This window comes from Acromyrmex echinatior, chromosome 3 (assembly GCF_024713525.1).
Source record: "Acromyrmex echinatior isolate Ae372 chromosome 3, ASM2471352v2, whole genome shotgun sequence".
Lineage (NCBI taxonomy): Eukaryota > Metazoa > Arthropoda > Insecta > Hymenoptera > Formicidae > Acromyrmex > Acromyrmex echinatior.
In genome coordinates, this window is record NC_141854.1 from 7,358,037 (window position 1) to 7,386,026 (window position 27,990).

The 27,990-nt window shown below is 30.3% G+C and overlaps 1 protein-coding gene across 2 annotated transcripts in view; it reads left to right on the forward strand.

Moving 5' to 3' along the window:
- jus (EB domain-containing julius seizure protein) overlaps window positions 1–25,687 on the forward strand; it is a 33,292-nt gene extending 7,605 nt beyond the window's left edge. Inside the window, exons 2-6 of one of the 2 annotated variants that reach the window (XM_087404055.1) lie at window positions 17,340–17,492; window positions 18,369–18,509; window positions 19,948–20,062; window positions 21,135–21,322; window positions 24,992–25,687. In XM_087404055.1, the coding sequence (XP_087260181.1) occupies window positions 17,340–17,492; window positions 18,369–18,509; window positions 19,948–20,062; window positions 21,135–21,322; window positions 24,992–25,146 (752 nt within the window). In that variant the 3' untranslated portion in view covers window positions 25,147–25,687. Of the gene's footprint in view, window positions 1–17,339; window positions 17,493–18,368; window positions 18,510–19,947; window positions 20,063–21,134; window positions 21,323–24,894 lie in introns of both variants that reach the window. The other variant, XM_087404056.1, reaches the window with a different exon arrangement.
- Window positions 25,688–27,990: the final 2,303 nt, after the last annotated feature.

Genomic DNA, 27,990 nt, shown 5'->3' on the forward strand with positions numbered 1-27,990 from the left:
CAGGTAGGGTTTGCGCGGCCGGAATAATCTTGCGAGATAAACGCGAGAGACTGCTGACTGGTAGCTCCTAGATTTCTCGGAGCCGAGACCAGTGCTAGCTCTTGCATATGCATAGATCGACTGTCGAGATAGCGTTAATGATTAGCTTGCGCGTATTGTTGAACGCTACGACGTACATCTTATTTGATACGATATTGTAATTGGGCGAGTAGCTGTAACACTAGATCAGATTTTCTCGGATTACATGGGATCGTTGCAGTTCGCTTTAAATTCTCAGGAAGAGCTTTAAAATCTTGTTTACTTTTTCATGATTTGTTTCCAATCTTGATCAAATATTTTTCTTCTATTAACAAAGTAAATTTTAAATTTACTTTAAAAACTATTCTATTCTTCGACAATATTTAACTTGAACTTATCGAAATTATTTCTCTATTATTTTAATTTCTGCAATTTATTGAGGAGCGAAGGTTTGATAAGATCGTCTATGTAATCTAATTGTAAGTATTCTATGTATGAACTATAATATATAATCTATAAAATATGGTAAATTGAGAGAAGTGAGTGTTGAAGGAAAAGCAAATATATATATATATATATACATATATATATATATATATATATATATATATATATTTGATATAACACCTCTATTTGACATTGTTTGGAGATTTTAAAAACACTTTCTGCAACACGCGCATTCATATTTGCCAAGGAAAAAGACATACGGGAATAAAAATCCTTTTTCCCTTAGACTTTTATCTCTTGTTCCATTTCAATCTTTCTTTTCGTATTGTAAAGCAAAAGTTACATTGAGATATGAAAAGCATTGGCCAACTTGTTACCCAACTTTGAAAACTTGTAAGTAGTCCAACTCTAGCAATAGCTAATGAACTGTTCAGGTAACTAATGTCGATATTGTATAACTTCTTAATGAAATCGATTATAGTGTCTTTAAATGCTTGAGCAATATTTGAATTTCTTCCAACAATACTGAATGCAGTTACTTTTGTCAGAGAACGTTCTGGCCGTGATAGTCCGGATTATAATATAAGCAACCGATGCGACGTGACATATGCAAGGCGCTAAGTATAAAACAAACTAAATAGATCAATAAACGGCAATAACGTAGCCCTGTATATATAGCTGTTATTTATTTACGTCATACATGCGGTACGTAGCACTTTTTCCGTTGCAGTTTGTCACAGCACTATATAAAGATTAACTTAAAAAATGGCGTTACCTTGGCAATTCTACTTGCTACGCCATTGTAATAATTTTCAAGGAAATCAATCTCGCGGACGCTGAAAAGAGACATCTGTTTTGCATATTCAAAACGCGTTTGGCTCATATTTTTGAGAAGAGTCCGATATATAAATTTCCTGATATATATTCATGAAGTACGTTATGTTCCTTCTTAATACACAAAAAGAATAAAAACAGTTGTCACATAAGGAGGATAAAGCATTCTCTAAACTGCGGAAACGTGCGATTTTAACTTTGCTGCTGCAATGTAATAACAATGCAATGTTAACAACGTCTAAAAATTAATCAGTATTCAAATTAAGCAGCAAAGGGATTTTTAAATAATTATTATACTTAACAGCAATAACAGTAAATTATATATAGATATTAAATTTAAAATCACAGAGGAACTCGAACTAATTTAACAATAAAAAACAAAGATAAAAAGAGGGCCATTAGGAATCAGCGTAGTAAACAAAAATTTTTGTATTAATATCGCATCGACTCCTAACGGTTCTCCTTTTATCTTTATTTTTTATTGTTTAAATGATTAAACTTTTATTAAATATTATTATTGTATATTTTTTTAAAATTATTTAGACTCCAAATATATTTTGTGGTCTTGAAAAATTTTCCAGTTTTTTACAATGTTAGTATATCTTCATTATTTCCTACAATAATTTTATTCGTTGAATTACTGCGGCTCGACAGAAAGGAAAAATAAAAATCCCAACATATTACATTTTTTTTTGTAAAAATTATATTGAAATTTATTCTTTTGTCGTATTTCCTATTAAGGTCAGTTTTAAAAGATAAAAGAATTCCACGACACATGAATACAGGAAGTTTGCGAGCTTTGTGAGACACGTTTTTCGAAACAACAAAGAAGTTCAAAGGTGTCTCAGAAAATATCTACAGAGTATTAGAATTTATTTTTCTTTTACAACGTCTAGTTGTTTGAATACGTTTTTCTAGCTATTGCCACATGTAATTTCCCAATGCTTGTGCGTGCGTGGATTACCTTGATATATCGCATCGTTGCGCCTCTACACTGAAATGATCGATATCAGAAATATATTCTGTCTATGAAACACTGCAATAGTCACATCACTGAACTTTTGCTACGTATGTATATACGTGTAGATGCATCACGTGTTTTAGTTAATAAACTGACACGTTAACAAAACTGTTGGCCAGGATCTATATTGGAAAGCTTTTTGAGATTTACACGAACACACATTTTACTATATTTTTTAATATTACATTTATATAAAAATTACGAATTGTATCAATCTAATTATACAAATATGAGATATGAAAATAGGAGATTAGAGAACCATATTTGAGTTTTCTTTCTTCTCCGATATACGTACGATTTGGAAAATTTTTTTTCAGATTTTATTTCTCGCGCGATTTTATTAAAATGCGTTTGCATCTTTCTTGTATCAAATTTTTCAATTATACAAATCATGCGTATCATATTTCTTAATTTTGTTTAATATTTACCATCTATTTTAAATAATATTACGTGAATTATTATTACGTCTCTTTGAAGTATAAAGATGTCTGCTTATGAAATAGACAAAGGAAAAAAATATCTTTTTTTTTAAATGAAATTTGAGTTTAACTTACAATTTAGTTTTTGCAATGTGAAAAAGCCAACTGTGTCTTCTTTTGGAGAAACTTGCTATATAGCGTGTAATAGGTCTTTACATTATAAAAGAAAGTAGATTAGATTATTAGATTGGCATACTTATTTCTGCAACTGATATAACTTAATCATAGAACTTATCATAGTTGTACAATGAAATTGCAGACCATTGCGTAATAATTAGATATGTTCCACTTTCGACGACATAGCTGCTTCAGTTCGACTTAAAGACAATAGTTTATTCCCAACGTTAGCTGTCTCAGTCGTTCAGGGTCAGTTCAAAGCAACAATCTACTTTTCGTTTCTTCTCGCTTTCCGATTTTTTCCTGTCTTCGGTTTGCTTGGATTCGCTATTGCTGCTATTCAAATCTATGTTTGATACTATCTTCTTATTGAAGCCGATCATGTACTGTAAGGATTGATCTTGATATGGATCATGGAATCTTACAGTGACACTTATTACTGCACTACCCTCATATTCTTCGTTGACGCTGCAAGCTACATCCATAACTTTGTACTTTTCATCCATTATTAAACCTTGCTTTCACTTATGTTAGCTAAGAGATTCCCCGGCGACGAATCCTGAGTCTTCGTATTTTTCTTTTTTTTTTCTTAGAATTCTCCTTAATCTTTATGTCATTCTTTTACACATGACTTTTAATAAATTGAGTATTGGCCAAAGTCAGGGTGTGTTAATAACATTATCCACTAGTATCTTTGTTTCTTTTAATTGTGTCAACGTACATCCCCAGAGAAAAGGTTTCTTTGATTTAAAGAAATGTTTCTTTGCTATGATTAAAGAAAAAATTTTTTTGATTTGTAAACGTCATTTCTTTGAATTAAACATTATTTTTTAAATCATAATTTGAACGTCATTTCTTGGATTTCAATATTATTTCTTTAAATCAAAATAAATTTTATTTGATTTTAAAAAATAATATTTAAATCAAAGAAATGACGTTCACAAATCAAAGAAATTTTTTCTTTAACCATAGAGCAAAAAAACATTTCTTTAAATCGAAGAAATCTTTCTCTGCAGAGCAGCTCGAGTCTTGTTGGCTTTGGACACTAGATTTTCAGAAAATTACTAAAGAGATATATATATATATATATTTAAGAAGCTCAGTAATGTCATCCGCCAGACTCTACTCTCTCTTTTTCTTTTTAGTAATCCATGGATGATCCCATGTTTTCTTTATAAGTCTATACTATCCGACATATCCATGTCGAGCAGTCTGATTCTTTGCGATTAAGTAACACGGCAGAGAATGACGTGCAACTGTTTCTCTCACGATTACATTTAAGCGAGGGACTTCATTCTCCTTATCGCAAAAATGCAACCAGAGGTGAGAAAAAAAAATATACAAAATGCACGTAACAAAATCAATTGTATTTCACAAGCGGATTATTCATTATGAAGAAATTGATTATGTTAAACATAGTGAAAATATATTGCATTTTTATTTATAATATTTGCATAATTTGTACATATAGAGATTAGCAGTTTTTTTCCTTCTCTTTTTCACTCACAAGTTATTTTATAAATAATTATGTTAAAAAAGCTGTTGTTACATTATGAAAACTTGTGTAGCATTGTTTATTATGTTTGAATTTCCTACTTAATTTAATATTTAGAAATTCAGATATAGATCTGAAAATAATTTTGTTGCATTATCAAAATAATTAAATACGAAATTCAAACATGATAAGCAATGTTACAAAAGTTTTAATAATGTAACAACGCTCGAACGTCATACATTATTATAGCAGTCCAAAAAATAAAATAATTTTTAGATTTGTGTATGTAGTTATTTTGAAAATATTTCAGCAAAACCGTTCTTTTCGTGCGAGGCTTTAATTTTTCATGTATAACCCTGCATATTCAAACACAGCGAATAATCGGTATTTCTCTTTCGTCTTATTTGTTATCATTTGCGGGATTTTTTTACACCATATTGTCTCGGTTTTTCTTCCCATTGTATTTCGTCCTTCTTTTTTAGGAAACTAAATACTCATCGTATTTATAAACGGTAGTTGTCGTTTCGTGCTGAATTATAAATCGCATTATGCGGCGGGCGAGGGAGTCTCTATGGCTTTCTGTCTCTCCCAACACGAACATAAAAGTTTAAACAACGCCGGCGCAAGTTTTAACCATCGTCAAGCATCGATCGCAGAATGTTGTTGTATCTTTCCTGCGTCTAACGTTGGTAGCACGTATTATTGTAACACAGGCGATGTTTTTTACGAAGTTACGCTGACGTTTAATGTGCCATCGATATTATTACTCGTTCATTATTGAATATCTTGAATGCCGACATGCTGATATTTATCTGAAAAATATATTTTGTTACACTTTGCGATATTTTTTAATAATAGAAGAAACATGTTTACTGACAGCCATATCCTCGCATTCATTATTGCTTTTCTTGCAATCTAAATGTCATCTGACTTATGAAAAATATATCATAAATAATATTATTACTTGAATATTGCTCAATTTTAAGTTTATTTTTCTCGAAAAGATTTTCTTCATAAACCGAGTTTTTTGAAGTTACATATATGTTCTTTCTTTTGTGTACTTGATTTTCATTTAAAAAAAACTCGGTTTATGAAAAAAATTAACATTAAAAATTATATGTATAATAATAGTAATAATAAATTATATTATAATAGTAATAATAAATTATATTATTATATTTATCAGTAACAATAATTTATAAATAAAACAATAATATTTTATTATATAATAGTTTTAAAGACAATTTAATTTTGTATAATATTAATTGTTTTACGATTAATTTTATACGATCCTAATCTCTTCTTTCGTTCTCATTTCTTCAAAAATGTATTATAATAGAAATAATTAATTTTAGTAAAATATAAGAGATTTATATAATTTGTAGAACCAACTTAAAAATTGTAAATTTTCTTGAAGATTTATAAATCAGTTTTTAAATTTCCGAAAATCAATATTTATGATAACGGATGTGATAATGAGTGATATAAGTATGATCAATAAAAATATAGCTGATTTTTACTATGTTAATGAAATGTGCTTAAATTTAAGTTTTTGTTTATATCATGCTATTCATGCTTTTGTTCATACTAGAGCAGATGAAAACAACGGTTATCGCCGATTGAAACGATCTGCTTTTATGTATGCAGATATTGCTACTCTCTATCCTTATATATAAATTAATATGAAAAACAAATTATTATGAAATATTTTTCTTTTTGAAAGATTTATTTTTAGTGTGACAATAGTTAATTATTCGAAAGGTGTCGATGCAAAAGATAACACAATGTTCGATAATACAATGCAAGCACGTGTAGAATCTTCGCTTTGTGGCACTTAATTACGACGTTTCCTTTTGAGAATTATAGAGAAGGCGTTAGAGTTCCTTTTATCCGAGGTTACAACGTAATTAGAACGCTCCTCGAGGCGCGTGCTACTACTCTCCGAAATGCTCAGGGTCGTAGCTTTCTTATGCGCTCCATTTGACGCAGACTGCAATGGAACTTGAATTCGGGTCGCTGCGCTTAGCCGCGAAAGAATTATCTTTTAAACATATTTTAATTAGGAATGCTAAACTGATACGTGATACAAAATTGCTATTTCGGAAAAGAAATGATACGTACGAACAGAAATGTATTAAATTACGATCAGTCGTTCAAAATTTTAAGCGACGTTTATAATGAGATTTTGAGGGTAAAACTTAAGCTTTAAATTTTAAACCGTAAGAAATTGACCAATCATAGTCGATTGTTCTTCTCACATTCAACTGATTAGTCAATTTCTTATTAACTTAAAGTTTAAGTTTTACGCTTTAAAATCTCATTGTAGATGCTTTACTCATATTTCGGGAAGCGAAAAAGCCCTTCCAGTGTTACGAACAAATTTAAACAATGAAAATTGATATATTTGTGCAATCTTGTTTTCTGTCTTCCTTACAAGGTGAACGAATGATTGCAATAGACATGAGGTTACTGCAGTATGCACTGCGGATTCACGTGCACCCAACTTTCTTTGATAACATTGCAGATTTCGAAATCGGATAGCTGCTAGAAACTGCATTTAATATTGTTAATGCAAATGTAATAATATAACAAAACCAATGTTTTTACCATAATGAGGCAATAATAATTTTGGAAAATGAAATAGAGTTAAGTTATAATATCAACATAGAGATACAATGTTATATTTAGATCGTGGTAAATTGTTATCAAATGGTTGAATTAATAATTTTCTGTGGTTGAATTATCCATTACGATATTTATTAATAATGTGCATATTGATGCCCTAATTAATAACTTAAGTATTATTGTATCCTGCTTTTTTATCGCATTAATGTTTATAAATCATTACATAATTTATCATTTGTTGTCAATTTATCAAAGACAACAAATGTACATATTATATCAATATTTGCTGATAAATTATAGCCAATTAAGCAATGATTTTTATCATTTTTATTATTTTTATTTTACATTATTTTATCTAAAATCATATTTTGAATTATTATTAGTTCTGTACTATAATTAAAATTTTATCTTATTTTTGACCTTTTTATTTCAGCTTCATTTGTGCGCTGAATATTTTAATTATTTGTATTACTCATTATTACGAATATATTAGCAAGTAATTAATGTATAGTATTTTCTTTAGTCAACATATGTATATACGGTAATTAAATCGAAACGCTTATTGCTGACATCAATTAGTTTTTATTAGAGAGCCTCACAGGGAGAGTAACAAACTGCATCACGTAACTCTGATTGGATATGGGCATCAAAGCTCCACAGGCATGGAAGAGATTGGAGAAATCTGGTCATGTGATCTCCATCCTTATTGGATGAGCATCCACTGATGCAATTTACACTCTCTTCTTGTGAGGCTTCCTTATTAAAGTTCTCTTATTAATAAAGTTATCTTATTTATTAAAGTTAGCTAATTTCCAAAAGAGATTTCGCAAAATTATTATTCAATTTTTAACATTGAATTTATCTATCTTTAAGTTTAACGAAGTCAAAATCTTTTACAATTACGTTTACTATTACGCTATTCTATCATTTACAATTACGCTACATTTTTCACAGAAGTATATTTCTGATAAAAAATATGTTGATAAAGTACACATTTTTTCTTAAAAAAAATCACGTCGTTTTTACAATACGTACTGTTTTATAGCAAGCGACTTTAACAATTAGTTTTCTTTTGCCGTTTCTTTTTTCCCTTAATCGTCTTTTCCTCGATTAGTCATCTTATGACTGACCATCACGCAAGCTTAAATACAGAGGCATGATTGCAATTCGTGAAAATGTACGATATATTTCTAGGCAGAGTAATCCTTGTATGAATTACAATTTCAATACATGCAAAAATAGCAAAGTCAATATTTTGCATTTACAGATATCATACAAATAAAATTTCCATTTTTGCAAATATTTTTGCTTTTGCTGCATTTTTTATTTTACGTTTTGTGATATATGTGTAACGAACATAAACTGATTGATTCGTGTGCGATATTTCAAAAATTAAGTAAATTATCAACGATGAACCAAGTTGCTTAATTCCATGATGTTATTTCAACCTTTCCACGCTAGCAAAATTAATTTTGCGCTGCTGGTTGCTCAGCGAATTTTGCGGCAAAGCCACATCCGATAACAGATTTTGCGCAAGAATCGATGCACGCCTACCTATTTCGGAGGAAGTTGAATGCTTGTCGTGATTCGCATCACCCGCAGCAATCTGTTGCGCGGTGCTTCTGCAAAATACATCGTGGCTTTTTCGTCTTGAGAAACACATCGTCTTTTCACCTGAAAAGCACAATTCCAAGATAACCACTTTGAAGAAACGAAGTTTGAAAGTTGTAATCTCTAAGCATTAGTGTTTAACTTCATTTCTTAGCTTATTTTATAGTTACTCTTTGTAGTAATTCATATATGTTTTGAATGAATCTCGATTATAATTATATGAAATTGATATTTGAATGTAGAACTTGAATACTTGTTTACGTAACAATTAATTAATGTAAACTATATGCATAAGTCTACACTACAGTATTTTTATTATAAATACAAAAAAATATTAATCAATTATTTCCGGGTAAAATATTTTTTATGCATGAATATATGTATAAATATACATAATATGTATTAATGTATAATGTATAAACATGTATAAATATTTATAAACATATAATTATGTATGAAATATGTTCGTACATCTTCTTTCTTTTGTAAAATTATTTTTTAGTATAAAAATGTATAGATACATTTCATATATAATTATACTTGTTTATGATTTTAATTCAAAGCAGCCAATTTTTGGAAATTATGAGACTTTAGAGAAAAATTTCAAACAAAAATTGTATGACTTTAAGGGGGACATAAGATAGTACCATTAATTTAATCTTCATAACTATATAGTTTATGAATACTTATACATGTTTATACATATTGATATATATTCATGCATGAAAAATTTTTTATCGGATTGTATTAAATTTTATGACTATATGGAGAAATAATAACTGTTTCATTCTAACAATTCTTTATTAAAATATTATTTAATTAAAAATGATTATTGTAAAGCAATAAACAGAAATTAATTAGTCACATTAATGATACTAAGCTTAAAGATACGCGATTAAATATGTGATCCTCTACCGAGGATTACAAGATCCCTGGGTGATAATCTTTTAAGACTAATTTCGAACTCGTTAAACTCCGCTCCTAAACAGGCTCATCAGCTTTATCTCATCTTTAACCTACTGTAATCATTGGAAGGAAACTGTGATACACACCATCGGACATAAGTCGAAATAGCCCATAAAGCGTTTAATTAATAAACATGATATCTTCAGCAATTAGTCGAGTTGTAATTTCATAATAACGATATCAGCAAAAAATGAGAAGCCTTTTTTTTATTTCCATCTTCATTTTTATGCATTTTTTTTATCGATCCTGAAACTAACTAGACATCAGGAAAACAAGGATAACACGAAGCATCCGATTAATAAGCGCGATACATCCAACAGCTGAGCTCTAATTTTACGATAACGATGTCAGCAGAAAAACGAAAAGGATTTTTATTTCCATTTTCATTTCTGTTTCATTTTTGGATCGACGCCAAAACCAGCTGCGACTAGAAATTTATGAGAAAATAGCGATTACATAAATTGTCCAGTAGCAAAATCGCTCAATAAATTCAGAATAAATTTTATAGAGAAAATACTGCAAATATAAAAGTATTGTTATTTAGTTTTCGATTTTTCAGGTATAATTGATCTAAATACGCAAATAGTGAATCTGTTTTTGATTAATTTCAATATTCTTTTAATTGATAAACATTTTTAACTGCAAAAATTTGCATTTGTTTTGCAGATTCCGAATTTTTACATAAAATATTTGTGCCACAAAAAAAAATACGTGATCTGTAAATCCGCGAGAAAAATTATGTGTCATGTCGTCGACGATGTCGCATTATTAATACATGCACGCAAGATTTTAGAGCTGCAGGAACATTTCAACGTCGTTAACATTATTATGCATCTTTCTAATCCATGAAAAACACGTCGACAATCCTGATGAAACGAATGAAACGCGATAGGAATTTATCTTCTGATAAATGTCCTGTTGTCGCCTGATAATGTTGCCTCGCGTGATTGAGAACCCGATAAATGAAGCTCGTTATTTTCATCCCGCGGATCGATCTCTTTTCTTTTTACGTCGACAAGCACGCCTATTGCGCTACTGTTCGCGTATTAAATGTTGACCGCATTTCTCGGACAATTACACTTTATGCCTAATATACTACGTTTACATATACTACGTTCATGATAATGATTTTTTTGAGAAAGAAATATTTTATTTTATTATATCTTTTTTAATTGTAATAGACGATTAAATTAGAAAAGCGTAACTATTACAATTAATATTTTTAATATACGTATACATAGATATATACATAGATATATTTTTATTTAATTTAAAAAATTGTTTTTATTATAAACAGAAACCATAGCTGATTACAACAAATAAAATAATCATCAAAGAAACTATAAAAGTAAAATTTTTTTATTTGATTTAAAAAATTTTATAAGCTATGAATTATTTTTTCTCTTAAAACTTCTTACATTTTTAAAATTAAATCAACTTTAATTTTATGTTGTGGAAAATAGGAGGATAAACAGTGTTCGTCTTTGGGGAGAAATTTTGGTTGGTTGGTTCCTACAGTTATATGTCACAGAGTTATCTAATATGCACATATTAGGCGGAACATGTATGCAGAAGCGACCGCGAATTGCCTGTTCGGTAGTCCTACCGAAATTCTGTTCTCCAGAGAATTGTAACTCGCAAAATAAAATTCTCGATGAAATACGCGTTCGAGAACTTCTTAAATTTCCACTTTGTTTGTTGCGCTTTAGATTCTCTAAGGTACGAAAGTCAAAGTCTCTTTATTATATATATATATATATATATATATATATATATAATATATATCTGAAAACTGATATTGGTTTATCTTGTTAAAAGAAATCATCGTAGAAATGTCACATGCGAAAAGCTTAACCGATTAAGTCAGTCTTTCAACCAAAAGAAAGAAAAGCAATCCCGCATGTTGCAGAGGCAGGAAATCGAGTCCGATTCGTCGTCAAGGAAATCGATATTTCAACGGGGACCGTATCTGTTCGCGTGCCAATTCGTCGTAAAGGTCTTTCGTTGAGTTTCAGATAAACTCGACAGCAGAGTTATCTTCGAATCAACCGGATAAATATTTTCTTCCACGCTTGAAGCGCAGGTTGCTATGTCGACATGTCAAATAACATGTAATCTACAAATGATTTTTAACAATGTAAGATAGCATAAACAGAATGATTAAAACGTGAGAATAATTTTTAAACTAAGTTGCTGTGTCTTTAACACATAATTTTAAGATTAGCCAGTCTAGTCTTATTAATAGCTAATCATGGATCAATGTTCTCTCTTTTAATTCTTAAAAGTATTTAATAGATTTCGCAGGATTCAGTTGCAAAATATTAAATAAGTATTAGATACAAAAAGTTTATACTTTCATTACACTTGCGTAAGTGAAAAAGGTCATATTCAGTGGTTTTTTGTGCCTAATTATGTATCATCAGATGTGATAAATGAAATTGGAAAAATATTGTTCTCTGAGAAGGGAATTAAAAAATTTCTGTTTTTAAAAATAAAAATATATAAGTAGAAGTATGTATTAATTAAAGCATGTAATCTTATTGCAGGTTTATTGAAATCTTAATTTATACTTTTTAAACTTAAAGTTTATTAAACTTTTTTTATTTAATAGATACAACTTCGTGCCAACTTTCGTGTGATACGAATTGTAAGAAAAAATATTAACTATACAGCATTGACTTCTGCATATTCCTTGTTTTTCTCTTTACTATGTAGAAAGTATGTATAAAAGTAGCTTGTAAAGTACGGTAGTCTTTATCAGTCTAGAAAAATTTTCTCTATAAACTCGTGCATTCTCAGCATGTTTATTATCCTGTCGTTTATCATCCAGCCCATTCCTGTCATGGAACTAAGTGTCCATGGGAACACCTCGAGCATCTTATAACGATTAATCTTCTCAAGTTACGAATAATAATGAAAGTGTAAAGTGTAACGAGAGTGTAAAGAGAGCGTAATGGCATTACTAATAGCAGGTAAGATCATAGTCTCGTCGTGACTAAGCGTCGCCATCAAAAGAGACTATTATCGCTATGAACAATCATTAAAAATATTAATATTTTAACACGAATTTTCTATTTTTAGCAGAAATTTTTAGATTGCAATAAAATAGAAGAATGCATTTTGCATAATAGTAAGTTGTTATTTTTATTTCTAAAAAAATTTACGTGTAATTTAAAACTACAGATTTGTGCTTTCGTTACATTTCACAGCCGCTTATCTGAAGACAATTAATTTTTATTAAGTCCGATCTATATACATAAGACGCAGAATACAAGTCGCAGGTCGTAAGCTTGTTGCAGCCAATCTCGAAACGTCACTTTGAAAATTGATGCATCGAATTGACTGACGCACAACAAACTTGCGACCTGCGTTCTGCGTAAATAATGTTTTAGAAAGAAGAAAACTCTTAATTTATAATAATTGCTCTATCTGTTCGTGTTCTCAAAACAACAGTATTCACTTACTAACATAGTATTTACTTACTTTAGCTTGACATAATAATTTTGAACAAAATATTTAAATATTGAGCATTAAATAAGGTAGTTATTTGAAAATTAGTTATTTGTAACAATAATTTTATATCAACAATTATTGTTTTGGAGAAAAAATAAAATGTACATTCTCTATCTTATAGTGTTTTTCAGTGAAAAATTCATACAACACTAATATATATATATATATATATTTTTTTTTTCAGTTAATAGCTTCTTTAAGATATCTATTCTTTTATATATTCTTTGTTATCACAATAATTTACCACTTTAAAAGGATTAAATTATTTATTAACACTGCAAATATGTAAACCGATTTACATTGAATTGCACTAGCATTGTAATAGTTTTCCCAGTGGAAACCGCTATTAATACTGACGTCAAAATAGTATGATATTAAACAAGATTAATTAATTCCTAAATGATTAATTGTTCAACTTTTCGTGGTAAGGAGAAAAATATCTGTACTACAGTATCGAGATTGCAAAAGCAGAATAAAGCGTGCATTAGAATAGAGAAATTCAGTCAGTATCCATTCAATTTAGAAAATTAATTAACGACTACGAGGAACTTTATGAATACCTAATGGTTGAAAAAGTTTGCGCATTATGTTCGAAATAAGCAAGTCATAAATGACATAACAAAATTTTTGACGTGATATTAAATTACACCTACTACTGTAATAATAATTCTTATTTTAAGATACCGATACTCGGAGGGAAAAATAACATCTCTGCTGTTAATATTTCCAGTGCATTCAATCAAGTGCGCGTTTTTTGATTCGATTTTCGATACTGGACCGATTAAAAGACACGCACAAGCAATGAGTACATGTATACGCTTTCGAGTGGGCGTACGTATACAGGCTAGAAAGTAATTTGAAAGAAAAAAAAAGGGGGTAACTGGTGGTGACGGACTGTGTGAGGTTTTGCACGTGAGAGCATTGGCGGCGTGCCATAGAAACGGACTGACCCACTTTTAACGCGTAGATTGACCTGCCTGGCGCCATTTTAACTTCGAGCCGTCGAATAGTCGCCATCCTTGATTTCAGTCTTTCCAGGTCGCCGCGAATGAATTGTTTAACCCTAAAAGAGACCTGGCATTTTCTGATAATTTTTAGCACAGTGCAATTAGGACGGAAAAAAGGGATATGCAGAGATTACCACAATTTAAACGTCATCTTTAAAATTTTTATTCTTCGAATTTACAATAGTTTCACGCTTCACGATTTTAATTATAGAAAAAATTAATTTGCAATCTTTATTTAATTCGATACTACATGAATATTAAATCATTTAAGTTGCAACACTTCTGTAATTAACACAATTAATACTAGAAAAATGCCTATTACAGTCAAAGCTAGATCTTCATTGCTTTTAAATAATTCAATCTTGAATTACTAATATACACTTGTATGTACTTGCATATATATACCATATTGTAGTCTTTTTAGAATTGTGCATTGAATTGTTTTTCCGGACTATGAACGCAATTAAAACTACTCTAGTAATCGCGAATTAAATTGACAAGCAATTTAATAATTTGATGCTACCATCAAGCATCATATTATAAAGATATTAATATGTTGAAACTGTTAATAAATTTATTGTGAAAAATATTATCTCGGCCGAGATTTAAACCTGGATCTCTTGTATTACAAATGTCCTAAGCCATTAGATCGAGGCTTTAGTAATATTCTTCGCAATAATCGGTACAATATCTGTACATAATTAAATTACATTTGATAAAATTACCTTGGAGAAATATATTTAACCGTTTATTCGATTGCAAAAGAGTAGTTCGGGGAGCGTCGAGTGGCTTATCGCTCAGTACGATCTGTAGATTCGGATTCGATCCCATCTACATCTATATATAAGCAATTTTTCGCGTAAGGTGTCGAAAATGATTCCATCTGAGTATCGATCATATAACTTTTTCTCTAGAGCGGAAACGTGAAAAGTGACATTTTTTTATGTATGTATGTATGAACATATACACATATATACATACAAAAAATTTTCACTTTTCACCTTTTTGGCTTTAGGGAAAAAATTACATGATTGATACCCTGGTGATTATGAGATCTTTAATCACTAGCGTTAAACTGCAAGTCCCATATATCACGTTCACACAGGTCACCACAGCGTGATTGACAAGATTCGTGTCTCTCACAAACAGAGAACCTATATTTTGTTTTTTCTCAATAATTTTCGTTCCCACAAAATTTAATATTTCTTTTGACCAATCGTCTAAATTTTTTGTAGCTTCTATCATCGTCGGCGAAATACATGCTGAGAATGAATACGAAAGAGAAAAATATAAAGACTCATGTTTGCACTCAGTTTATAAATTATTATATGTAAAAGTTTCCTAAATATATATATATATATATAATATATAAAAGTGATCTTTCCTGTCTCATACAGAGTCTATGCATCGCATACATATAAAAGGAATACGAAAGAAAATCAATTTAAACGTTTGTATAATTGAAATCGGTGTTGTGTACTAATCAAATTTCCGCGGTTGGCCAACTAGCAACCTACGTGTAACTTTCCAGATAGTGTATGCAACCCATGCATATAGTTCTTGCTTGCAGCTCTATGCAATTTCTATGCGATTCGAATTAATGAAGTGGATATAAATATGCAACATGTGCAACATTATTTCTCGAAATCTTTATTAATACTGCTATTAATATTTAAAAACAATCTGGATTAAAAGAGAAGCGAAAGAAAGATTAAAAAATTTTTATGTATATCGCTGAAAACCGTATAATTGCCTTCTGGCAAATGGAACAGTTTATATAATATGATGGAGCAATTAAAGCAATGAAATAACGAAATATTCATTTTATAATTAGTTTTATAATTAACCCGAGATGATATCCAATTCAGAACCAATTCACGACCAATCCTGTTTATGCTCCATTTTACTGTAATATTTAGTATTATATTTAGTATTATATTTAGTATTATATTTAGTATTATATTTGCATTTTTACGTAAAAGCAAGAGACGCACGCCGTAAGATTAACATCACTTGAAAAATTTATGACAAAGATAAAAGGGTTTGTCTTCTGGCGAGCTAGAATCATTTTATTTCTTTTAACGATCTCGAGGATTATAAAATCTACAGATATTTTTCCGAATCGGCAGGTATTATGCAAGTCGAAAGAAGACCTCCTTCGGTCTTCTATTGAAATGTCGTAAGATGGAACTTAGATAGGGGCCATTATTCATCGACAATACAGCAATCAGACTTCTTGGAAAGAGCTAGTCAGCTTTCTGCAAAGCATCATTAATATTTTTACTGAAAATTGAGACAATGTATAAATTGAGAAGAAGTTTTTGAAACTTGCACGGAATTTTTGTAATATTGCCAGTTTTATTGCATTTTTTAGAAGTGCATACATATATCTTTTCACGCATACTTGAACATATATATGTGTATATTGGGAAAATATCTGCATGGTTACTATGACCGAGTTTACGTAAAATATTCTGACGCATTTCGACTCTTTGAGTTAAAGTTTTTGATAAATCTGAAATTTATGTAAACATAATCTGAACACAAAGGAGCAAAATAAAAATTGAAAATTTTTCTATTTTACTTTTTCTTTTTTATATATCGACTTATACCTATAAAGTCAAATTAGAGACAATCCAGTTTTGCTTATAATTGCTTTTCAAGACTAAAAGTAATTTTGGCGCGCAATTTACAGAACTGGATATGCATAAATACATAAATTTACATCGAAAATATTATTTAAGCACTAAGATTCAGCTTAGAAATTGATTATTGAAATTTTTATTATTCAATTGTGTATTCATAATCCGATCTTAAGATATTTTCTTCAAATTAGAATTTATATATCTAAATCTTGTGTTAGGCTAGAACTCTGTTCATAATTTTATATGCTGTGTATTTTTATAAATTTCATATATCCTTGAAAATAAATTTCATATATCCTTCAATTCTTTAAATGTTTATATTGCATGACATATAAAAATATAAATAGAATATTATCCTAAATTCTGACGCAAATTATTATAGATCGTCTAAAGCGAGTTCAAGTTATAATTATTTCTAGGATAATATGAGATTGATATCTTTTTAACAGAAATGTGATACGAGATATGATCCCTAGCTTATTAGAAGTGCTTAACATGCAATATAAATATGTCTAAAATATCTAAAATATCTTATTATCTTTAATTATCGTATCTTTTCAGATCTATCTGATAGGGGCACGAAAAAGTTTGGTGATGACTGTCAGGTGGACAAAGAATGCGGCTTTGCTGGCTCCTATTGTGAACCAAAAAAGAACAAGTGCGCCTGCAAGGAAGAATTTGAAGCCACGAACCATATCGACAAGTGCGGACACGGTAAGTTGGTATGCTTTCTGGTATTCTAGATCTACATGTAGAGTTCTGCACGTGGCTCCTTTACGATCGTATATATGAAATATATGAAAACCTCCAGAGGGAATCTCAATTCATAGGGAGAAAATTGAAATGGCTTCTCTTTCATGGAATTTCTAAGCTGCGGTATTATGAAATAATTTCGTCTGTCAACATTATTAATGCGACAGCATGTATTATAGTTATTCGAAAGAAACTAATTCTAAAATGCTGTGTTAAAATATTTTTGTAACTATATATAGTATGTGCATGAAATAATGTTTAGCAAAAAAATTTTACTCAAGAGAAGTAAACCAGCATGGCGCGGTGCATATGCCAGTGGGATTAATTTCCATATGCGAATGCACTAGTTAAATGGGCTGGTGCTATCTTGATCGAGAATAATTCTATTTCCTTCTTGGCTAAGTTGCTATATCCATTAATAGCGATTTCGTACATGATATCACATGGTAAACCGTGCAAATCTCACAATCAAACAAGCCGACCCGATTATCGTTGCGAGTAAACCATAATGCTGAAGCTCAAGATTAGTGTACGTACGAGAAATGAATTCCATTCCGTTAATGAATTGACGAATGATTAAAAATTAAAAGAAAAAATCTTTAACGCGTTTAGCAGAAAAATTCTTATATGTTATCTGGTGTAAATACAATAGTTTATTATATCAAATAATTTATTGATTTTTAGAATATACATTAAACTTAAGAAATGTTTTGTCTGTTGTCTAGACAGTTTTACAAGTTTTATGTTTCAGAGTATTTCTCTAAATTCTATTTTTTACGGCATATTTAGAATTTTCATTTATATTCCACAATTTACGAATTCTGAAAATTATTTTAGCGGCGAATGTGAACGAGTCCTGTTTCTTCCATGAGCAATGCGAGGTGCGGGTGATCCAAACGGAATGTCGCGATGGTCGATGCATCTGCCTCTTCGAGAAAGTCCCGATGATGCACGCGGATGGTGTAATAATCTGCGTAGGTAAGGAAAGGAATTCTCAAGAAATGAGGATATATGATAGTTTTAATGAAAATCTTGTCATGCCAACACGACTTCGACATGGTTTGGTGAAAATTGAAAGAGACGGAATCGACGGAATTAATGAAACTTCTCCCACTTGCTTGATATTTTTCGCATGCCAAGAAAATTTTTCTTACTTATGAAAACGCGCACTGAGAAAAAAATATAAATTAAACATTTACTTATAGTAAGTAAATATTTGTTCAATAAAAAAATGATTGTTAAATCAAATTAACATTTCTTGTATCAAATAAATATATCTTTATATTTAATAAATATTTAGTTGGCAATATTCAACTAAATATTTATTAAAATTGATTATATTTTTTTTCAGTGCGAAAAGACAAAAATAAGAAATATTTCTATAAGACATGATAATCGTAGACTATTATATAAATATTAAAAAGAATATTTATATAACATTCTAAGAACGTTGTATGTTTATACAGACGGAATGTTGCGGTTAATGATTATCATTTTAAAGTAAAAGAAATTCTGCGATTATTTAATTCATATTCTTTGCTAAATAACATTTTCATCGTTTCTACTTTTTAATAATCATCAAATAATATTCATATTTTTAAAATAATATTAAAATTACTTAAAATTATTAGAAAAATAGAAAAATGTTAAATCAATAAAGTCGGTGAATAACAGTTCTTAATAAATATATATTCTTTGTACTCACAAGGAACTTAATTATAACTGTCCGGAACTGATTCGATTCTTCTCGAAATATATTGTTAAACACAAAATCTAAAAGTCGCGCATTTTTTTATATCAGCTCAATTTGAGAGATTTAAGGTATAAAACAACTTTTCAAAACTTAATTGTGGGGACAAAAGGTTTAAAAAAATTAGGCTTTTGGAAAATGTAGATAATTATAAAATATATTTAAAAAACTAAGGCTAATTCTACAATGCTCTTTGTTTCTTGCTGTTTGTCTCTGTTTGTCTCTTGCCTTTTTGGTCAATAAGACAAGAGACAAGCAAGAAACAGAAAACAAAAAGCACATTGTAGAATTAGCCTAAAAGTTTGTTATAAAACATTTTTTTTTATATATCTCATTCATTTCTTTGATAATCGATTAGAATTAAATATAAGCTTTGAGGGTTTGTTTCTCTAAATCTCAAATCTTTAAATCCCAAATTAGACCGATATAAATAATACCCGTGTCTTGGATTTTTGTTTAACAATATATTTTAAGGAGAATCGAATCGGACAGTTGTAATCTTGACAGTTGGATCCCTTGATAATATATTCTTCTCCTTGTGAGTTCTCTCTTCTACCGTATCAATAGTACGGTGCGCGTTTGACTTTTCCTCTAGGGCATATGGGATTTAATTTACGAGCTTCTAGTTCCGGGGTCCCTCGTGCAAACCAACGAATTTGTTTTCAGCTGAGGTCAAAGAGTCACCCAGCCTCCAGTACATCGATCCAGCGATGATCGGCGTTCTCGTTGGCATGGCACTGATGTTCGTCATCATTTGCGTCGTTCTTAGACTTTTCAGCAAGTAAGCAGTTTGATTAAGGTGTTACAAGTAATTTATATTCATTATTTATACATTTTTTAAATATTATTGTTACAAATAATTTAATCCTTATTATTTGTGCAATTTGTATTAAAATAAAACATGCATAGACTTCGATTAAATTTGCAAATTTCTTGAAATAATAACAACTCGATTTCAATAAATCTCTTGCATATTATTCTATCTCTTGCATATTTCAATAAATCTCTTGGATATTAAATAATTAACATGTTAATTTAAGTTTAATTAGGCTGGAATTAAAATATTCTGGTGACAACTTTAATTGAAGTTGTCAGAATTTGAATACAGATATGCATTTAGCTCAGATGACTGTTGTTTTATTCAAGAAATTGCGATGTCGACGAGTGTTTGATAAAATAATCGTTCATTTATAAAATATTTCCATATAACATTCTAAATAATTAATGTTTCTCAAAATATTGTTATATGTCATCGTGCAATATGTGCTTTTATTGGAAATAATGCAGTATTATTTTATGATACTATTGATTACGAGAAATGAGTTCTTAGAATGTTTTAGCGTTTGTAAAATCTCAATTTTACAAAAGTATTGCTCATATATATATATATATTTGCTTAGAAATGATCCGTACGTTTCCAGAACTTCTTATCTTTCGTGTGAAAAACGAGATTATAATTATTTAAAAACGAAATTATGTATAAAATTATATATAAAAATTGTCTATTTTAATTGTCTATTTTATAAAAGCATTATTATAACTCACATAATAGGCACTTTCTGAACTAGAACACACAGTGCAATAAGTTGAAATGAAACAAATATATTTTATTTCACTTTAACTTATTGCACCGGTTCAGAGTGCAGCAATAAAAAAACAGATCTTATGTCTCTAACGAGGTAAAAACATTTTAAAATACTATTGAAAAATTTCAAGAATCGCACGTATAAATATATCTCTGCTGTACATGTATTATAAAAGCTTTGCCATGCGAAAATAATTGAATTATTGACAAGTCGAAAAAAAATACCTACCTCGCTCTGTTAACTATGTGACACGATGTGGAATTGTAGGGCTCGTTGGCGAGAGAACCGCACTATCTTTAATACACCCAACGCGCGACTGATGAACGTCTCGCTGCTGAGAGAGAACAAACTTTTGCACACTCAGGAGAGACGCGGCTCGAGAACGAGTGTACGAGCTCCATCGAGGCAACCCTCGATGGCATCCTTGAGGGCCCATTCACCGAACGCCTCGCAAGGTGCGAAACACTCTCACCACTCACAGCACAGAATGAGCCGTATGGGTTTTTCATTCACTTACTAAGCAAGCAACTTGTTATTCAAAGCCCTATTCAGATAGAGCAAGCGACTCTTTCCTATCTATTTCGCGATATTTCTGATGCAGCTTCGTGAAAATCGATGAGTCCAGGAGAAGACAGTTATAACGGGTTAACTGAGATATGTGATGAGAAAAATTTTTAATTTAATTTAAGATAAGAATTAATATATTAGGTGTTGGAATTAATTCGTAGCGTTTTTAATGAAAGAATGTTATTTATTTCACATGAGCATTAAAAAATACATTAATGAAAGTACTTCCCATCACTTGTAAAACGCTACGAATTAATTCCAACACCTAATAGTTTTATTTTTAAATTAAATAGAAGTAAATTGCCTGTATAGTTTTGTTTTTTAAGTTGTTTTTATTATTGTGTTTATATGTATTACATCCTTTTTATGACTTTAACTTACGGATTATCGGATTTATGACCAGTATGCATTAATTAGAAAAAGTTGAAGAACAACTTGAATTGAAATTAATCTACATTAATGAAAATGAGCATTACTTTTTCATGTAACCTTGTTATAATTATTCATATCTAATATAGTTAGTGGTACAAATATCATTACTAAAAGAGAAGCAATAGATTTAGTACTATATGATTACTATATTTTATTAATATGATTACTATATTTTACTTACGATAAATTCGATTTATGACTGAAATCTCGGAATATAATTATTGCACGTCGTAAGTAGAGAGATATATCTCTATTCCTATTGTTATTTGTGTGTATTATATATTTTCTTTTCTCTTGAGAGAAAATGCTTTATTTATTTATATAAAATGTCGTATCAGATGATTGATTTACTAGAACTACAACGTTTCTCAAAATGATTTACTACAATTACGTTTCCATCTCAGATTCTTATTTGCGAAGTTTTTATGTAATAAGAGATTTTATATTTATTTTCTATTCTACGTTTATTTGTTTTAAATAGAAATACTATTAAATATTTTTATATTTTGCATATAATGTTTCGAGAAAAATAGTTTTGTTTTATGTTATTAGGCACAAGTAAACAAAATTTCATAAAAAGTTAAATTATTACTAAAAAATTTTAACAGTTATTTAAATATAATTGTACATTATATATTGATTTTATTATCAATGTTTTGTATCTCATAATTAATTATATTGATCGTTCTTATTTAAAAATAATCAATATAATTAGATATTGATTTAACTACATATGTAGATATTCTTTCTTTCTGAAAATTTTGTTAAATTCTATCAAACTTTTTATAAGTATTCATAGATTAATGATTGACAAGTTATGTTATAGTAATTTGCATAGTAAAATTTTAATATACATGAAAGCAAATTTGCATATCATTTTCCTTCGACTTAATCAAGTTTCTATTGCTAAGGGATTAGGATTCCCCGAACACATTTACAGATAATGGCTGCATGGCTCGCGTGTGTAGTCATGTAATTTGATTGCGTAAGCGTCAAATACTCCATCATACTTCATCTCAGAGAATTTCATTTGAAAGACAGAACTTGGAGTACATCAATTTTCACAAGACTGCGTATGTATATTATACATACAAGTATCCATATTTAAGGGTGACTATTTACTTATACCTGTTTTATGTAGAAGAGCTCTTTTTATGCTCCTTGATACAGAATCTTCTTGTACTTTACGCATGTACAGTCGCCTGCCAAGAGGGTAGCTAGACCAAATCGAGGAGTTATTCTTTTGCTAACATTAGAATTATTGAGTTGTTTATATACATATATATTATATATTATATATATATATATATATATATATATATATTATATTATAGATACACGAAATAATATTTTTAACTTTGATGTTTTAATGAAAATTAATTTTAAAATATTACGTTTAATTGTGTATATCCGAATTTTTGTGTATTGTCTTCTATCTTATAAATTAAATTTGTTTTGCGTTACGTGACTAACAGAGTTATATAAATATAAGTGATATACATTAATATATATAATATATATAATAATTTTTCATTTAAACAGTTTCTTAATTTACAATAATTTAATTCAAAGTTTAAGTTGGCACAGCAATGTATCTTGATTTGTCGTGAAAATATACTTTTTTATGAACTTAACTCTCTTTGCAGTCAACATTCAAAGTAATTGTTCTTAAAGAGATCCCAACTGTAATCGTCGTTATTGACTATTCATTGTTGACTGAGGTGCTCTATTGTAAAAATTCTTTCGATGCGATATGATTTCTTAAGAGGGCAAATCTAATTTTATTTATTGACAATTTTGTTTCTACATACATGATCTGTTTCGCAAAAGTAAAACACAACTACAAATAAATTGACTAAAGAGTCTACAATCTTACGCAATTCAGAGTTTTATATATATATACGCCCTATTGAGGATTCGTCGCAACTTCAATTTAGTAATTTGTGAGTTATACTAGAAGAAGTTTTTTGTAAGCATAGTTTATTGAAATTTGCGAATATAGTTGCTTGCTATAGTAAAATGTCGTTGTTTGCATCTGCACGATAATTCATTCATACAGACATCCCACTCATCGATAGTAAATACATATAGAAACATTTTATAATGAAAAGAAGCATAACATATAATATCTATTGAGAGGGAATAAGAACATTCTAATATTAAATAATTTTTAAGTTTCATCGAATTTATCTATTTTTTATAATTTTATTATATTAGTTACTATAAGAAAACTCACAAAAAGTTGTCTTTTAATTTGGTCATGCGCATTTTTTAAAAGGCTTTTTTATTCCCTCTAACGCGAGAAGTAGAGAATACATAGTGCAATTCATGAACTATTCAAATAATGCACAAAGTGCACTTACATTCGTGTGTTGACGTTTTCACAAAGTTTATAAACACGCTGAGCCAATCATTAAACTTGCAATATTCTCATGAAATATTCGTCAATTAAAGGAGCCTTTCATTTCATATAGACAACGAAGGTCATCGTAACACTTCTTAGATAGAGTTAGCTAACTAAAATTATGTGCGGCACGAGATTAAACTTCATAAAATTCTTCATTTTTTTAAATATAATCATTGTACATAAATTACTATTTTAGGAACAAATAGTTAGTTCTTGATTGCTTATTAATGTTATTTTAATTCTTAAATCAAACTTTGATTTTCGAAGCCTAACAGTCACTAAATTTATAACTCTGAAAATGGTATTAAAAATAAATGTAAAAATAATAATTCCTAATTATTTTTGAAGAAATTAATAAATAAAAGTGATTATATATTTTGAGGAAGAAAAAGTGCCTATAAAGAAAAATCCCGTAAAGCACATTTTTGCCGAGTACCTTTCAAGCGTTCGAGGCATAAATTCGTTCGCTAGAAAGAAATGTATAGCATGCACATATTCATTATACATACCGCATACATATGTACATACAAACGTGTGCGCGCGCGCATTCAGACACGTGCATTTACTCGACGTTGTGACGATTGACTATTTTGCTCTGACTAATGCATTTCTTCCGCGCAGGTCTTCATGCTTAAAGTTATTCTGGCTTTTCGTGTCGTGCTGCCGCGCTGTCGTGCCAAAGCACGCGATACTTTAGCAAGAAAATCTCTGTCGCCAGGGTCACGCACAGGATCGCGACGTGGGAGCCACAACAGCAGCGGAAACGCTTCGGCCGCCTCGGTGAAATCTAATAAATCTCCGAATCATACGAACAACGTCACCGACCCAGTCCTGGAGAACGTCACCATCGAGATTCGCAACGCGAAGGCATAAAATAGGACCGTCTTAGCACAAACGACCTGATCGACAACACATTCCTGTTTATCACTAGCCCAATGTAGATTAACGCGGCGCTACATCGCATAGTTCGCCGTCCGTAAATAAATCTTCGACCCGCGCGTATAAATTGGCCAGCTCGGTCTCTCCACGTTTCCGTTCAGTGGGTTGAGGAACGAAAATTTAACGTTCGATAATGCAAATATCATTGGTAAATACTTCGCCTAGATAAATCGCGACGAAATATCGATGATTGGAGATCTCGACTGATGTTAAGATCTCGACGAGGTGGAGGTATAAATTATCAGTAATTGGGATCGCCTATGTACGTATTGACGCTGCTTTAACAATAGGAGAACCATCCGGTTAGATTAATTGCGAGGAGTCTTTTCAGCGTGTTTCTCTTTTGATATAATTCGATATTCCTCTATTTAATAGAACGTAATCTAATAGAACGTAATTGAATGATCGTCAAGAACGTTGATTTTCGTTTCTTATTTGCTGATAGAAAAACCATCTCAAAAAAATAAAAAAGAAATAGTTCATTAAAAGATAAATGTAAACTATCAGTAACGCCTATTATAATGTTTTTAGCAATAGCAGTTGTAACTAAAACTGACCGATTAGAAAACTGATTACATCAAGTTTAATTTTTATATTAACTTGACGAAATGTTAATGAGCTGTCTTAAGAATAGAGAATTGTAGCAAAAAAGCGATTCGGTACACGCGATCCATTACGTTTAAGTTGTGAAATATAGAAAATATTTCGGGAGAAATTCTGTTTGAAGAACATTATTAAAAAGACGAAAAAAAGTCCGGTGCAATAAATTTAAAATGAGAGAGAATTTAAAATGAGAGAGATGAAAATTATCATATCTCTTTACACTGTGACAACGTAATTCTATTGGTCGTCCGACGTTATCGATGCAGTTTCTCGCCCCTTTACTTCATGATAATTGTTTTAATTATTTCAGGAAAAACGCGCCAATGTAACATTTGCGGCAATTTCGAAACATACCTGTAATGCAAAGGCCTTTCAGACCAAGCGGTTGCGAACACCGCATTAGATCGTCCTGTTTAATGAAAATGTAACATACGTAACAAGTAATTGGTGTACCATCGTATGTTAATATCTAGTATATCAGAGTTGCATGGAGAACGCAATACACATGCTCGCAAAATATCTCGGAAAGGGTATATCAAGCGAATATATCCAGTAATATAACGTGATCCGTTAAGGAAGTTATGGAAAATAATGGTTGCAATTGATTGTAAATTATCGGTCCACATACAGCAATTAGAAGATCGTTATTCTTAAGAGAAAAGTATAAGCAACAAATTAAAGCGATGAATAGCTTTCTTCGACTAGTGCTAACCAGTCGATTCACAAATCATAGATCACATTAAGGATTGAAGCGAGGACAAGTCATTCACAGCGTCGATACGATGATCGGTAAGATCAGACGCGTATGCCTTTTCCCTGAAAGTTTTTTTTCGGTATGTGACGCCGCAGCATCGAGACGCGGCAGGACGACGATCGCGGCAGGATCAACGATTATTAAATCCTTTACATCGAAAGCGACGCTGCGGCTCGATTAGCTCGCGATAAGCCAACACGAAAGGGACCAGAGCAGAGCGAGACACACGTTTTCGAAGGTGCGAAGTTGAAAACGAAGTGCGTTGCCGGATTCGCTAAGACGGTGCCATGCGGAGATGATGAAGAGTGCATCTCACGAATATTAAGCCACATACGATCATAAGCGTAGCACTGAATGATATATATAATTACACCAATTAAATGTAATCAGCACGAGTAGACGATATTTCCTCGAGATGTGCACCAAACTTTCACAGAAGAAAGGTACTGCTTAAGAATAAAAATTTTCCTTTATTGTAAGAGAAATTTTTTGATGTTTAGAAGCTCTTTTTGCCTACTTTGAGAGTTTGTTACAATATCCACATTAAATATTAGCGGAGAAAATTAGAATACAATAGAAAATTTGAAAGAGAAATATAAGAGAAAGAGAAAAAAAAAGAGTTCCTTTTAAACAAGTGTATATCTTATTGCAAGATATATACTACATATTATCAGAAAAATTGAAGTAATTGAAAAAATTCTCAAAAAACTCTAAACAATTTTAGAAAACCTTTATTCGAGGGATTTTGTTTAAATAAAAATTTTCTATCGTTTTCGAAAACTTGTAGCTTGCCGTTTCACGGCTTTCCATAGAAATCTACATGAGGCATTACTTGCGTTTCTATTATTCGAATTAAATGAGTGAAGAAAAAAATCGTAGAATGATCAATAGACATATATATTTCTATTTTGTTTTATATACGTATCACGATGACGTTTAGTGTTAATATTCACAGATCAACAGATTCGTCCCTTCTCGCAACCAAATCGCTAACGCCGAGCTCTCTCTCGAGAGTAATTAAATATACAATCACAATTCGAAATCTGATATTCATGTTTGTGTATTGATAAATTAGATTTATTGAACATTCAGATGGAAATGTACGTCGAGCTCGACATTGACGCAATATCGGCAACAACTAGTAGTTGGAAATTTATGGCTTTCTCCTTATTGGCGACGAGAAGCAAGAGAAAGAGGGGTTGAAAAGATAAAAAATATATTAAGAGACATAATTCTTTAAAAAAAGGAGGCATCAAAAGATGAATCTATAGTTTGTAGCAGTCCAAAGAATATGCATATAATCCACAAGTTTTAAGACTTAGAATAAGTAATTTGGAATCACATGATAATATTACTAATTATATCGTAAGATTTATCGTTTATTATCGCTTTTGCCTCCTACAACTCCTCTCTTCTCTGCG